At 39.7% G+C, this 14383-nt stretch overlaps 2 protein-coding genes across 2 annotated transcripts; one reads left to right on the top strand and one right to left on the bottom strand.

Annotated features, from left to right (window-relative positions):
- Positions 462-3349, bottom strand: LOC8085888 (phosphomannomutase). The gene is made up of 11 exons (XM_002447297.2): positions 2881-3349; positions 2659-2703; positions 2491-2557; positions 2269-2345; positions 1964-1999; positions 1817-1872; positions 1631-1730; positions 1450-1545; positions 1275-1364; positions 1038-1089; positions 462-728 (listed from the first exon to the last, which is right to left on the bottom strand). The coding sequence occupies exons 1-11, from the start codon at positions 2953-2955 to the stop codon at positions 673-675; spliced, it is 750 nt and encodes a 249-aa protein (XP_002447342.1). The 5' UTR covers positions 2956-3349; the 3' UTR covers positions 462-672.
- On the top strand, positions 5748-12309 carry LOC8076482. The gene is made up of 8 exons (XM_002448747.2): positions 5748-6109; positions 6598-6726; positions 6890-6982; positions 8383-8514; positions 8621-8719; positions 8794-8937; positions 9074-9146; positions 11987-12309. Exons 1-8 carry the CDS (start codon positions 5876-5878, stop codon positions 12202-12204), a joined length of 1122 nt encoding a protein of 373 aa, XP_002448792.2. The 5' UTR covers positions 5748-5875; the 3' UTR covers positions 12205-12309.

Genomic DNA, 14383 nt, shown 5'->3' with positions numbered 1-14383 from the left:
GACATTTTGGCTTTTTAGATTGTCTTTACTATATATTTAGATATAATGTATATCTAAATGCATAATAAAAACAACGTATGTAGAAAAGCCTAAATATCTTATAATTAGGAAGAGTAGCTGTTAAAAATTTCAGTCAGCATTAATCCATTACAAAGGGTCTATGTTTAGTATCATAGTTCAGTCAAAGATGGTAAAAACCAACTTGGATTTGAGGCGGGGGTTTTTTTTTTTAATCTGAGGTGATAAAACAATTTTCAGCATGCTCACATACAAACAACTTCCTTAGCTTCCGTTCCGTCCAAAGTATTTGAAGCAGCTGCTGGAAAGGTACTTACAGATGCCTTCGGACACCTTGTGCCCAAATTTCTCATGAATTTGCAGACAATAGCTAACAACGGCAATGCATAATTATCATCTTTTATTACATCACCGTCTCAAGGAACAGCTCATTTAACACGGGGTAAAGTAAAACAGGTAATTCTCATTTATTTTCGCCAATGTATACATGTAATCTGAAAATTTGTGAGTATAGAGTGGAGCAGTACAATCTGTTTGGACTTGGAAGGAAAAATGGCTGGATGTAATTGTCATGAAAAAATGCCAAAAAGCATTTAGTCAAAGATCACTAATAAATGTGAACTTAATAAATATATGGTGCAAATAAGCTTGTGATCACTTCGACATGAAGAGAGATCTGCATTGCTGAGCTGTGTCATTGGGGCTGGTAACTGCAAATCAAAATAATATGGAATCAATATGGGAATGACAGAAATGGTGACTTGATGAGTGAGTAGCAATTGTAATATGCAACTACTATGATGATGAAAGAGGTATCATTTAACATTAAAATTAAATTCTGCGGAAAAATTTCAGGCAAACCACATTGATTTTGCACTGATGCTCTTGTTTCCTATTTATTTTTATTTTCTAAGGAGAACTAAAAATATCTCTCTTTAAGCTATGTCCATATTCTTGTTAGGTGACATTACAAATTCGTAGGCATAAGAATATCAGCCTTTCCCATACAGCCAGCATACCTGTATGGCCAACTGTTCTTTCAGATTCAAATATCTCATAGTCATTGCCACCCTGTTCAATGGAAAACAAAAATTAGTCAGATAAATTACCAAAATAAAGGCCATGTTAGAATTAAGCTGCTAGTTACTAACCAAAAAAAATGTAAAAATATACACACAGATTATTTTTGGTCCTAAGAAGAAGATACATATCAAGAGTTTTATAGGATTTGAACACCAGTAAGAAAGGCATATCACCTTGTATGTCTTATCCCCAAAGAAATGGATTTCTTGAAATTCCTCAAGATATCTCAAGCAGTAAGTTTTGTCCCAACCTTGGGGAAATACCTGGAATTTTTGCGTGGTAGTAGTAAATACCATGATTCCAATTATTTCAAGAAAATACATACGTGTACAAGTCCAGGAGACTCACATCAAAACTAATCTGCCCTCCAATAGAAAATGTCAGGTTCAAGTGTGCAAACTTTTCACGAAGCACTGACACCATTTTAGGTCGAATGTTATGCACCTGCAGGAAATCAACCGTTTCAGTGCCATAGATTTGATTGCCTCCTCTCTGACTAAGGTACTGGCTTTTAGTAGACGATTTATACCTTATCATACTTCTCAAATTCATCACGTTCTTCTTGGCTACAGTTTCTTCCTATAGGAGATACATTAATCATTCCACTTCGGAACTCTATGAACGTACCCCTGAGCAATCAGTCAACATTATAAAGGTCAGTGATGACTAACAAGCTAGTGCAAATCATAACTGTTGAACAGGGTAATTAACTGACCTTTTAATTGGGATATCCAAGTCAGCAATGTAATGAAGAGTGAAGTTAATAAATTCCTGGAAAGAGAACACATTGTCTTCAGCAAGGCCTTAGGATTTTATCAAAAGAAGCAGTGCACGAATGTGAATACACCACATTTAGGCTTACCTTTAGCTTGTCTTCTCCGACAAATGATTTCAAACTCTGCAGAGTGCACAAGGACAGGTTTTAGCATATATATAAAGAGTCTATAGGTAAGTCCGTTATTCTACTGGACTAGAACTTTGTATGACAGTTTGTTTGGTCAGTGTTGCATGTCAACAAAGGAAAAGAACAGAGGCATTCCTTTACTAAAATTTTGACAATCTCAGCGTGTACCTAGTGGAACATTTCTCATTCATAACGAAATATCAGGAGACGTTGACCAATGCATATATGTTGAAATAGTATATGTCAGGTGCCCAGAGACTTACTTGAGTTCCAATTAGTTGGCCATTTTTGTGTGCAACCAGGCCGTTTTCGGAGAAGACGTAATCATAATCAGTAATAACTGCAAAAACGAAAAAAAAAGGGGGCAAACCAATTACTTCCAACGTTGCAGAGTTCATCATCATCAGTGCAATGATGGGGTCACACAGGGCGACATAGCAACGAACTCCTAGCAAGTCCGAACTTGAGCGCATATGTTCAGTCACCTGTATTGCCGAGCTGCTCAGTAATCTTCACAAGATCGGATCCGCCAACCACGCCCACAGTCACATGCTGCTCCCAAAGTAAATTAAAAAAAAAATGAAGCTGTAATTTCTCGTCATGCAACGAACAAATGCAGCAGGAGCAAGAGGACGAACGATCTGAATTCTCACCTGGCGCAGCTGCTTCATGAACTCTAGCATCTCTGGCGTCACCACCTGCCCAGAGAATCACAAGATCATTTCACAAAAACAAACAAAAAAAGCGGCGGCGCTCGACAATTTGGAGCTGCGGCCCACTCCTAACTACTGAGCTCATCCGAGTGCCAAGCTAACGCAACCGGAGGCTGAGATTGAGAAAGGGAAACGGATCGAGGGGAGGGGAACTCGCGGCACCTTGCGCGGCGCTGTGAGAGTGCCGTCGACATCGAAGAGCGCGAGGACGCCCGCATTCCTCCCCGCGGCGGCCATCGCAATCCGTCCGCTCCTCGCGCCCCTGCCTCCGCTACGACTGCGAGCAGAGGACGAAGCGGCGGTCCTCGCGGCCGCGTGGTAGTAGTAGTAGCAGCAGCAGCAGCAGCAACGGCGCCCGGGCCAGGAAAATCGCGGGGAGAAGAAGGCGTGGGTTGCAATAGTCAGCTCGGCGGCGCGGATCTAGATGCGGCCCTCGCTTGGCGTGTGGACTGTGGAGAGTGGAGTCGTCGCGTCGCGCGCAAGGGAAGGGGCGTCGGGATCTGCGCGCGGGGGAGGGGAGGGACGAGGGCTCGAGGAGGACGAACCGGGGGCTGCACGAGTCGTCGCTCGTCACTCCCCTGGACCTGGAGCGGATGGATGGATCGTGGCTGCAGTTGTCACTCGTGGCGACGACTGCGCGCCAAGTGAGATGAGAGTGAGACGGGGTTTCGCAGACGTTTTCTTAACGTAAAAGCGTATTAACTGTTGTTTTTGTTTACGTTTTCTTTATGTAAAAGCGTATTACATTGATGCTGTATACGTGATACGAAGCATATTCTGCGAGCATCATTTTCTCTTTTGTCTGGTACATATCAGATACTAGGATCGAATTTGGTAGCACTCTATCAGAATTTACGAGATTTGTACTATGTAAGGTTTCCTTTGGTAGGGCCTTTTAACCGATTTCATGAGTCATTTTATATTAAATAGGGTAAAATAAAACAACTTTATCTAAGAAACTTCTTAAATCGTGTTCTCACAAAGGTTTAAGGTGGGATGAAACCAAAAATAATGGCTTCACTCAGCTTCACCTCATCATGATGTTCTACGCATGAGAGCACATTTTAAAGACGTATATATGAAGCTGTTTTGCTAAGCTCCATCGATGGAGTTGTTTATGGAGCTAAAGTCTAAAAACAGCTTCACTAGTAAAGTGGAACCATACAAAATAGGGCAATGTTTAAGTCTATCATATATTTATTTTAATTAATGTATTTAATCTTTTAGATTTAAGTAATTCCAAATATTATTTTTAACGCCTCTTAACTTTAAATATTATTTTATTATACTATGAATCTTTTTAAAAGTTATCTTATATCTATATCTAGCGTGAACAATTATGATATACTCTCTCCATCTCTAAATAATTAATTTTTTATTTTTATATTGTAAGTTTGATTATATTTGTAGAAAATGTGTGCAACATTTTATGAATAGGTGCAACGTCAACGACACACATCATTCACTACCGTACATTTAATTGTCTATATTAGTGTGTCATTTCATCCAATAATACTAACTTATGATAGTTTATCTCTTTACGTAAGTAATTTTATGTGGTCTAATTTCATTCCGGGGAAAGGCATGCTTAATGCTTGAATTATGGAAAGGGAAAAAAAAGGTAGAGAGACGAGGGCCATTCAGATGATGCTTGGCCCAATAGACCGTGCTAGTGGACTCGGCTCGTGCTGCCAGGCGGCAATTGATGTACTTTTTGGGACCCGGTGTGCATACATATGCACATTCAAATAGATTGATAAATTTCAAGATTGACAAAGTCATCTCGTTATCGAAAAATACGTTATTTATCATTAAAAATATAGTGTCATTATATTCTAAAATAAATAGAAAAATACGATTACTCGTATCAAATCCGGGACTTAAATACGAGTGAGGCCTTGTTTAGTTCCAAAAAAATTTGCAAAATTTTTCAGATTCTCCGTCACATCGAATCTTTAGACGTATGCATGGAGTATTAAATATAGATGAAAATAAAAACTAATTGCACAGTTTGGTCGGAATTGACGAGACGAATCTTTTGAACCTAGTTAGTCCATAATTAGACAATATTTGTGAAATACAAACGAAAATGCTACTATTCCTATTTTGCAAAAAAAAAATTGGAAGTAAACAAGGCCTGAGTCAGGTTTCACTAAAAAAACTCAATCAATCAGACTCCGACCTTTTGACGATGTAGACGCACGCACAAATCCTGTTTGGACGAGGACCTTTCATATTTTTTTGGTCTAAATAAAAAAAAGGAAGATATGGCGTTTCATATCCAGATTTAGCAAAATTTATTGAAAATAAAATTATAATTTAAGGAGAATTTTTTTAATTGGTTTATTCCATAGCTACATGCGTCATATATAAGTATTTCCTCAAATTGTTTAAAATTTTTAGAATAATGCAAGCAAGGGGTTATATCACTAGAAAAAAAATGAAAATAGGACAATTTGTATACAGATGAAGTAGCAAGTATTAATTTAAAATTTTTGGAATACATTATTATATTATAGGAGTGAGAGCATATATCATTACAAAAGATTGAAAATAGGACAATCTGTATACGGATGTAGTAGCACATATTAATTTTAAAAAATTAGAATGCATTATATTATAGGAGTGAGAGGGTATATCACTAGAAAAAATTGAAAATAGGATGGTCTGTATATGGCAGTAGTAGCACGTATTAATTTAAGGTTTTTAGAATGCATTATATATTATATATAGGAGTGAGGAGGTATATATATAACTAGAAAAAATTGAAAATAGGACAGTATGTATACGGCTGTAGTATAGCACGTATTAATTGCTGGAGGTATATACGGCTGTAGTATATAGTACTTATTAATTGTTACAGATATATACTGCTATATACAATTACATACATCCAAAATACCAAAACAGAAGGCATCTGCATGCCTTGCTGGTACCCGGGCTGTCTGCTGACGGACGATAGTCACGATACACCCCTTCTCTCGTCGCCTTTTAAACGGCTCCGGCTGGCGCGCTGCCGTCACACCACACCAGACACGAGAGGCAGCCACCCGACGCTCCGTCGACCCTCTCTATACTTTCCATCCAGAGCACGTCGTCTTTATAGCTTCAGTTTCGAGCGGCGGCGCGGCCGATCGAGCGAGAGCGGTCGACGGAGATGGCTGGTTCAAGGGCGTCGTCGCCAATCGTGGTCATTTCGGACGACGAGGAGAAGAGCCCGCGGGTGTCGCCGCCGGTTGCCGCCGCGGTCGTCCCCGAAGCCGAGTATGAGTGGCCGCCGACGGCGGGGTGGTCCGAAGACGAAGACGAAGATGTCCCGAGGCCGGACTGGCTCCCCGACGGCTTCGGCATGGAGGGCTACAAACAAGACGACGGCACGTTCCAGGCGACGGTACGTCCATCCGACATATATATAGGTGCCCCGTCGTCGCACCCATGGTACATGCATGTAGCCTTGCGTTTTACGGCGGCGGCCGCCGGCGGGGCAAACTGTGTATATGTGCGCGGGGCCTGGGTGCGCGTGTGAGACTCTGTGTGAGTTACGTCTTGTTTAGTTCTCAAAAGAATTTGCAAAATCTTTTTTTTTGAGAAAACTTGCAAAATTTTCAGTCGTCACATCAAATTTTATTTGTAATTTACAAAACGAATCTTTTTTTTTTGAAAGGATCTGGAGGGGCCGAGGCCCCTACAGAGATTTATTAACCAAAGAGTTAGTTTATGATTGAACAATATTTATCAAATACAAATAAAAATGTTATATTGTCCATTTTGCGAAAAAATTTAGAACTAAATAAGGCCTTAGCTAGGGTTTTACAACAATTCTACTAGTGTGTTTAAACTTTTGCTTGTTTGTTCATTCGTGCGCATTTATATATGCAGAACTTCATCTGCCCCGTGACCGGCTTCAGTTTCAGCACCAAGAATGAGGTGCTCGATTATTGCGTCTCCGGGGGCCTGCAGCGCGCCATCGAAGCAAAGAACACGCTCGACGACAAGACCACGCTGCAGGTGAGTCATCAAGCATAGCTATCTGTTCGTCTACTATCTACAATCTAGGAGTTTGATCACACGAGTTCGTTGTAGATGTCCACCTTGCATTGCCTTTGCTGAAGATTGGATTGGATTCAGACATCTCATCACCGTTGCGGAATGCATGTGCGTGTTTGTGCAGGGGAAGTACGCATGGCTCAGGGGGGATCACAAGTGGCTGCTCGAGATCAGGGCTTCAGGGGAGAACGGGAGAATTCCGAGAAAGATGTACAAGGTAATAAAAAGAATTTTTTAAAAAAAGATTCCATAACTAACTAACTTTAATTTCTTGTGATGAACTAAATGAGATGTATATTTAATTTGTCCGTTTGTGCTGCATGCATAGTTAGAAAACGTTATTACTAGGTGGACTTGGCCTGTGCCGCCGGCACGACCCTCTCGTACTTCGTGCCATTTCGAGTCATGCTTTCTGAGCATGAGAGGCACGCTGGGTCACGCCAATATGGCACAGTGATTTTTTTTTCCAGTCCAAGCACAACTCATGGCACGCGGCACGCTTTCATGTGCCAGCCCAAGCAGGACCTCTCAAAATGTATTTACTAGTTTTCTTTTTCCGCTTCTGATATAAAATACATATATATATATATATATATATATACTTTTTATACTATTTTAATAATTTTTTTTAATTTTTTATAATATACTTAAAAATTAGATGAGAGATAGTATAGTAAATATTTCGTGTTGTGCTGTACTTTGGATCGTCCCATATGATCCATTCTCAAATGGCACGGCCCAAGTCTTAGCTCTACTAGTAATTATAGGGTTTTACTGCTGTCAAAGTTACATGAGGGATATGATCAAGAGATCTAGATCAATACACAATAGCTGTTGTGTTGTCCTCCATCCGTCCACAAAAGCATGTAATTCTCACATTTTGAGGAGTCAAACAACTAAACTTTGACTAGAACTATATAAAAAAGTACTAATAACACACATTCAACAAAGTAAAGTATCATTAGATTATTTACATAATATATTTTCATAATAAATTTATTTAGAGATATAAATGCTAATACTAATTTCTATAAATTTGGTCAAATTTGAGCTAGTTTGACCGACACGTTTCCATAATTACGATCTTTTTTGGATGGAGGGATTATTACAAAATGGAAGCTTGCTAATTAAGAGGTGCAAACTATTGTATGTATATATCTCAGTGTCTCATATCTATCTTCCGGCTGTTATTATAAACATGTATAATGAAACGATTTTACCAGGATTCACGCGCCACGTAGAAAGGTGTTTACTTCTTCTTTTTGGCCATTTTGTGTTAGTACTAGCTTAGTTAGTACAGGAGTTTTAGTGAGTAAAAGTAAAGCATTTTGCGTTACATGGCCGCTATGCAAAGTAATTAATAAACACTGCCCACTAAGTTAAATGTAGGAGTATATATTTTGTTTACAACGACTAGGTATATATATGTAATACAAATTGAGGTAAGTTGCAATTGCATGCAGTTGACTCTAAATTCAAAGTAACCAATATTCATGTTTTCGTACATAATTGCGATTGAATGTTGTGAAGCTTATATCAGTGAAAGAGCAATGGTTTTCTTTTTAAGTTTTCATATTATTTGTATACAATATATGATGCATTGTTTCTCTTTTATAGGTTTATGCTCACCCGTCTTCCAAAGTGAGGATTGCATCAAAAGCTGAAGTGATGCGCCTCATAGATGAGGGCAAGCTCCCTGATGAATCTGCCAATGATGGGGACTGCAACGATATAAGCAACAAAGATAATGTATGGATTAACATGCTAAAATATTCTACAATTAAATATCTAACTTTGTGGCTATATATTATATGCTTTAACATTCTCAAGAACTAACATTCAACATTACATGTAGATCATTGCTCAACTTGATTTCAACGTCTCGTCTCTTCCACCAGGATGGGTTAAGGAAACTACATTTAAGAAATGCAGTTATGGCATTAGGACAGATAGGGTAAAGAGCTCATCACCCATTCCAAATATCCAGTTAATTTCTGTTTTCTGACCATTCATTGTTTGTTTTTGTAGTACTTTACGGATCCTGTGACAAAAAAGGTGTTCCGCTCAATGAAGGCTGCGGAACAATACTTTAAGTACAAAGAAATAATGGACTGTTACAAACCAACCATGAGTGTCACCGACTTGTACTCCTTTGATGGGTACATGGATATGGTAATTTGTCTTCCACTATAATTGTACTTATCACTCATCATGTTTTCTTTTTTGGTGGGGTCTTTACTATTTTGTGTCTTGCAAATTTTTACGTTTACTTGTTGGTGTGTATAGTAACAATCTTAACATGCTACAGCCTCTTTGGTTAGCAAGAAGACTGAAAATGGATGGAAATAAAGACCAATGTGATGAAGAATGCCAGACTTCATGTAAGTATTTTTTAGTATTTGTTAAATGCACTTATAGAACTTTTAATGACAAACTTTATTTAGTTATGACACTTTTGGTATGATATGAGATCCTTCTATTATTCTCCTACAAATGAGTCTAATGTTTTATAAATGAATTATCACCTAAGCCATGATAAATCCCAATCACATTTCCATAAGTATGAGGAAGGGTGGATCTTAACTTGAGGAGGGGACCTAGGGAGCTCGGTTCCTCCCCAACCACATTTTGTGTTTGCCCACACTTCTATTTTGTATTTGCCCGTAAGTAGAAGGGGCACACATAGGATCTTATGTTTAGAGGCAATGATTTTTTAGCTACCATGTTTGGTTTAAGTTACCAATTATTGTCATTCCACTATGTGTTGTTGGTTACTAGCGCAATTACTAGGTGCTTGGTTTGAGGGACACGATGGGTTGAAGCGATCTAGTCCTAGTTTTTAGGGATGGTATGTTCTCGACTTCTCATATACTTTTGCTTAGGGGGAATAGGGCCATTCATGTTTATGTTTGGATTGAGATCTCGCATGGGACCCATCCATCACCCTCTTTTTTCTCTTTTGTTCTTGCTTTCCCATCCATTGCTTAGTTCCTACAAATGCATTCAAGTCACCACAAAGGCACAAACTCCAAGGCCACTGCCCACCTATTTCACAGCCTACTTGAACGCACATGGCTTTCACCTTTGAGTTGCCACATGTGCCTACGAACGACGCCCCTAATTCACACCCACAAACAGGTATTGCCCTACATAGCCAGCACTAACCCTAATGTTCACAAGTGGGCATATTGCATGGGTATGGGCTTGTCGTCCCCAACTGCTTCCCTCCTCCTCCACACACATACACACCACCACGATGAGCTAGAGCATCTTATCTGCTACCATGACCCTGCCCATGGGCCACCTATGTGACCTTCATTTTCCACACCCCCCTCCCAACATCTTATTCTTCAATAGTGGCGGCGGCACTCGTTGGCTCACTCACAACCGATTGTGCTCGCCCACATGTGTCCTATGAGGGACAAAATCATCCGCCCAATTTGAGGGGATGGCCACACTTTGCATCTAGATGACATATTCCTTTGGGAATGGTCTCACCCCTCTTGTCCTAGAACTGAACACCTTGCAATCTAGGCTCACCACATCGTCCCATCCCCCACTATTCAGCCCACCAGTCAAAACACATGCTTATGTTCATGCAATCAGTGATTGGTTCTAGTGCATCCTCTTACTAATTGTAGATACTAAGTTCAGTTAGAGATGAGGCATGGGTTATGCGTTAGTGGCTTATGAATGACAAGGCACTAGTCTAGTGCATATGAAGGTTCATATAACTTGTGTGATATGTGCTCCCAGGGACATCTTGGTGCGCTCATCCAATGAGGCCAAATCATGTGTCCACTATCCATTTTTATTGGGTAGTGTGGACCTTATCGTCGCCTCTTTCTGTTTTTGATGAAGCCTAGCCTGTTGCATCACAGACTCATAGCAATGTTGGAGTATCGCCACATGGAGCACCTAAGTCATCCATGGACTGTGATTGTGGGGGTTGCATGCCCTTTATGAAGCTTGCCTACAACAATCAGCTCATGGACTCTGTGTACGCGTCAAACTATGTTTCCTCTCTTTCTCTCTCAACCTCGATACCTCCACCGCCCTTCCTTCCACTTGGACTTTATTTATATTGTTACCGGATGGGTGTTGTGGTGTGGCAACATAGTGTGTGCATCTATGCTTTTGGGCCATAAGTCACCATCATCATCTTGCTATACTCTTCCTTTTCCCATGCTCATCTCCTTGTTGATCTGCTAACTCTCTTCTTCCCATCTTCTCCTCGTACTCGAGTGGGACAAGTAGTAGCAAAATTGTCATTGCCCCCGCTTCAATTCAATCCCTCCTCCCCTCCATCAATCAACCACATTATTGTAGCATTCCCTTCGGTCAGTGTGCTAGATCTAAGATAGAGGATGAGTGCTCAAATAGCTAGCTTGCACCAGGTACATGTCCAGATTGCTCAAGCACCCTCCTAGCTTTGGTTGATGCCAGGTAGATCTACCAGTGATGCCTCAGTGCCCTCTCTCGACTGCCTAGTTCTCTACCACTATGATCTCCCTCACACCTGTCAGTTAGAAAGGTGATATGACCTTCCATACTCCAATATAAAATGAATAAGGGTTTGTTTGTTTTTTGTTGCCAACGACCTGTTTTGAGTCGATGTTGTTGCCCTTCTCTACTGTGTTCAACTCATTCATACCGCCATAAGCCTCGCTTTTTAGATATGATGCTTACATCTTGTCATGCCTACACTTTGTTAGAGCTAAGAAAATTAAGCCCGGCCTGGCCTAAGCCTATCAAGTTTTGGCCCACCCATGAGCCTTAGTGGACAGGGCCTTGGCAGAGGTCTAGCTACCTAGAAAAAACTATTGATCCGAGCCCAACTCAAAATATTCATTTTATTTGTTTTCTAATAAAAAATAGTAGGCAATAGTAGGCAACTTGCTCGGCCTGACTCACCCATGGGACAATCGTGGGTAGGATTTTTTTGGCCTGGTCCAAAATGCTCATGTCTATGCTTGATTAGTGGTGATACCATGCATTGATGGCTACTGAGTAATATGTGCTTGTTTAGCACCTTATCTTCCAACTTTGCAATGTTTCCTTTTTTACCAATACCCTTCATGTATCTCTATGATATGTTTTATTTGATTGAAATTGGAATCAATTTATAATGGTAACACTTACTATTGTAAATGTTAAAAGTGGGGTGCTCTGCTATATATACACTTTACTGCCTCCTTATCCTTCATGAATGACCCATTAGGTCAGACAATGATGCCTCATGGTGGTGGCAAAGAGGACATGGATGAACCAGGGGCACTCCCTGGCAGTGACAAGGTAGGAGTGAATAGAGAACTAATGCCCTATGGTGATGGCATGGAAGGTGGATGGCGCTCTCGTTCACTTACAGAGTTGTACTCATCACAAAATGAAAAAGGCAACTTGAAGAGAAAGAGAAAGAAAAAGGATAGACTAGTGTAGAGTGGGAGAAGTGAGAATGTTGTCTTGATTTTAGTTACCCATAATCTCAATGTGTTAACTTGAGATTTACCAATTTCCTCACATTCATTTAATCTTTTTTATTAACTATGGACATGTGCTCTAGCTCTACCATTGAACTAAGTCGAAGTAGAGTAACTACCAATTTATTGTCTCAACTTAGGGAAAAATAATCAAATAAAGGAAATAAACTACATTGCCAATTATGCTAATGATTGTAGAGATTCCAACACAACAATAATCCCCATGAATAAACTAGGTTGAGGTTGTATTTTCCACCTTAGCCATCTCCATGGCAAACGAAGTTCTCGATTGAAAGTTTTGAGATCTAAAATATCAAGTCCTCCTAGTGTCTTAGGATGAAAATCACATTTCCATTTGACCAAGCAATGGTTTCCCCATGCCTCTTCTTCTTCTTTCCATAGAAATTTTGTCATGTTCAATCAATTCTCTTGTCAATGTGTCATCCTCCCATCTCTTGTCTTCAATTAGCCTTTCCACCTCTATAATTGTACGAGATGCTAACCTATTGAACCTAAAACTAATGGAGTATGTGATCCATATCTAGATTTTCACACCAAATTTGATAGACTTCTACATTTTTTAAATATAGTTCTTTAGGATAATGGCTTCACCATAATTATTAAGGATTTGTTGTAAGTTGTTTAAGCATGTTACTAATGGCTGGATAAAAAGGGTGACTTGGCAGCTTGGTCTCTAGTTACAAAACCCAAAGACAAAGAGGGGATAGGAGTCATTATTCTCAATGTCCAAAATGACGCTCTCCTCCTCAAGCAACCTACACAAGTTTTATAACCACGTTGACACACCTTGAGTAAATCTTATCTAGAGCAAATATTACACTAGCAAAGTATCACATGCTTCTAGAGAGGTTGGCTCCTTTTGGTGGAAAGATGTGCAATGACTTAGCACCATTTTCAGAAGCTTTGCCCGGTGCACCCTTGGTGATGGCTCGATAGTGACAATTTGAGGAGATCTCTAATCAGAGCATGTTCTTGCACACCACTTCCCTAGGCTCTTTTCTTTTGCACGAAATGCCAATATAAATGTGAAAGACGTTATGGACGCTGAAGATTCGGATAGCATTTTCATTCTACCAATCTTACAAGAAGCTTTCAACAAGCTCCAAAACCTCAGAGATCACTTATTACTGCAAATGTTTGATGAGCACGACAAAGACACTTGGTCTTATCAGTGGGGCAACACCAATATACTCAGCAAGAAATTTTTGCAAGATGTTTTTTCAAAGCTTGCTAGCACACCCGATGTTTTCTTGGATGTGGAAATCCAAAGCACACCAAGGGTGAAATTCTTTGCTTGGCTAATTCTTGTAGATAGGTTGAATACCAAGATGATGCTAAGAAGATGAAACCTTCATGCCGAGGATGAAGTTCACTATGTTATGTGTCCTTTAGGGACAGACAAGGACATAGATCAATTGTTCTTTAGTTGCTCCTTTGCCAAGAGCTGTTGGGAGAAGATTTGCATAAACTAGAACACAAGCCTCAATTTAAACTCATGTCTAGCCCATGCCACGCAACAGCAGAACACACCATTTTTCATGGAAGTGGTGATTATTACAGCCTAGGAGATTTGGAAGATTGGGAATGATAGAATCTTCAGGAATGGCAATATACATGTCGATAGCTAGTTTAGAAAAAATCAATGCCTTCTGTAGTCCCTATGTTTTAGTGATGACCTAAGGTCTTCATTTTGTTTTTGGCTAGATGCATACAATTAAGATGTTTATAAGTCCTCCTTTGTAACCCTTTAAAATTTATAAAATAAAAAGTGTTGTGGGGATCTCCCCCACAGTTTTTGCCTTAAAAAAGGGCGACATCATCTACATACAAAGTGGTAGAAAAATGCCTAGGGTCTACCCCAATTTATGAAAGCAATCACGAGAGGTTGCTTGGTCATCTTAAGGGTGTTGAATCAGGGCCTTTGCTAATGCTAAGTAAAAAACATTGGTGACATGGATCACCATAACCCTCTTTTGTGTTGAATTATGTTGCACTCTAGTTATGAGTTTGATCAAATATATTGATCAATGTTTTTGTTATCTCTTTTTTTCCTTTTGGAATATGTCCATTTCTCTTCTTCAAGTTCAATTGAGTATTTTGCAAGTTATCAGGACAAA

The sequence above is a fragment of the Sorghum bicolor genome, chromosome 6 (assembly GCF_000003195.3).
Source record: "Sorghum bicolor cultivar BTx623 chromosome 6, Sorghum_bicolor_NCBIv3, whole genome shotgun sequence".
NCBI lineage: Eukaryota > Viridiplantae > Streptophyta > Magnoliopsida > Poales > Poaceae > Sorghum > Sorghum bicolor.
The sequence above is the reverse complement of the archived record's forward strand: the minus strand, read 5'-3'. Positions and strand labels throughout refer to the sequence as shown.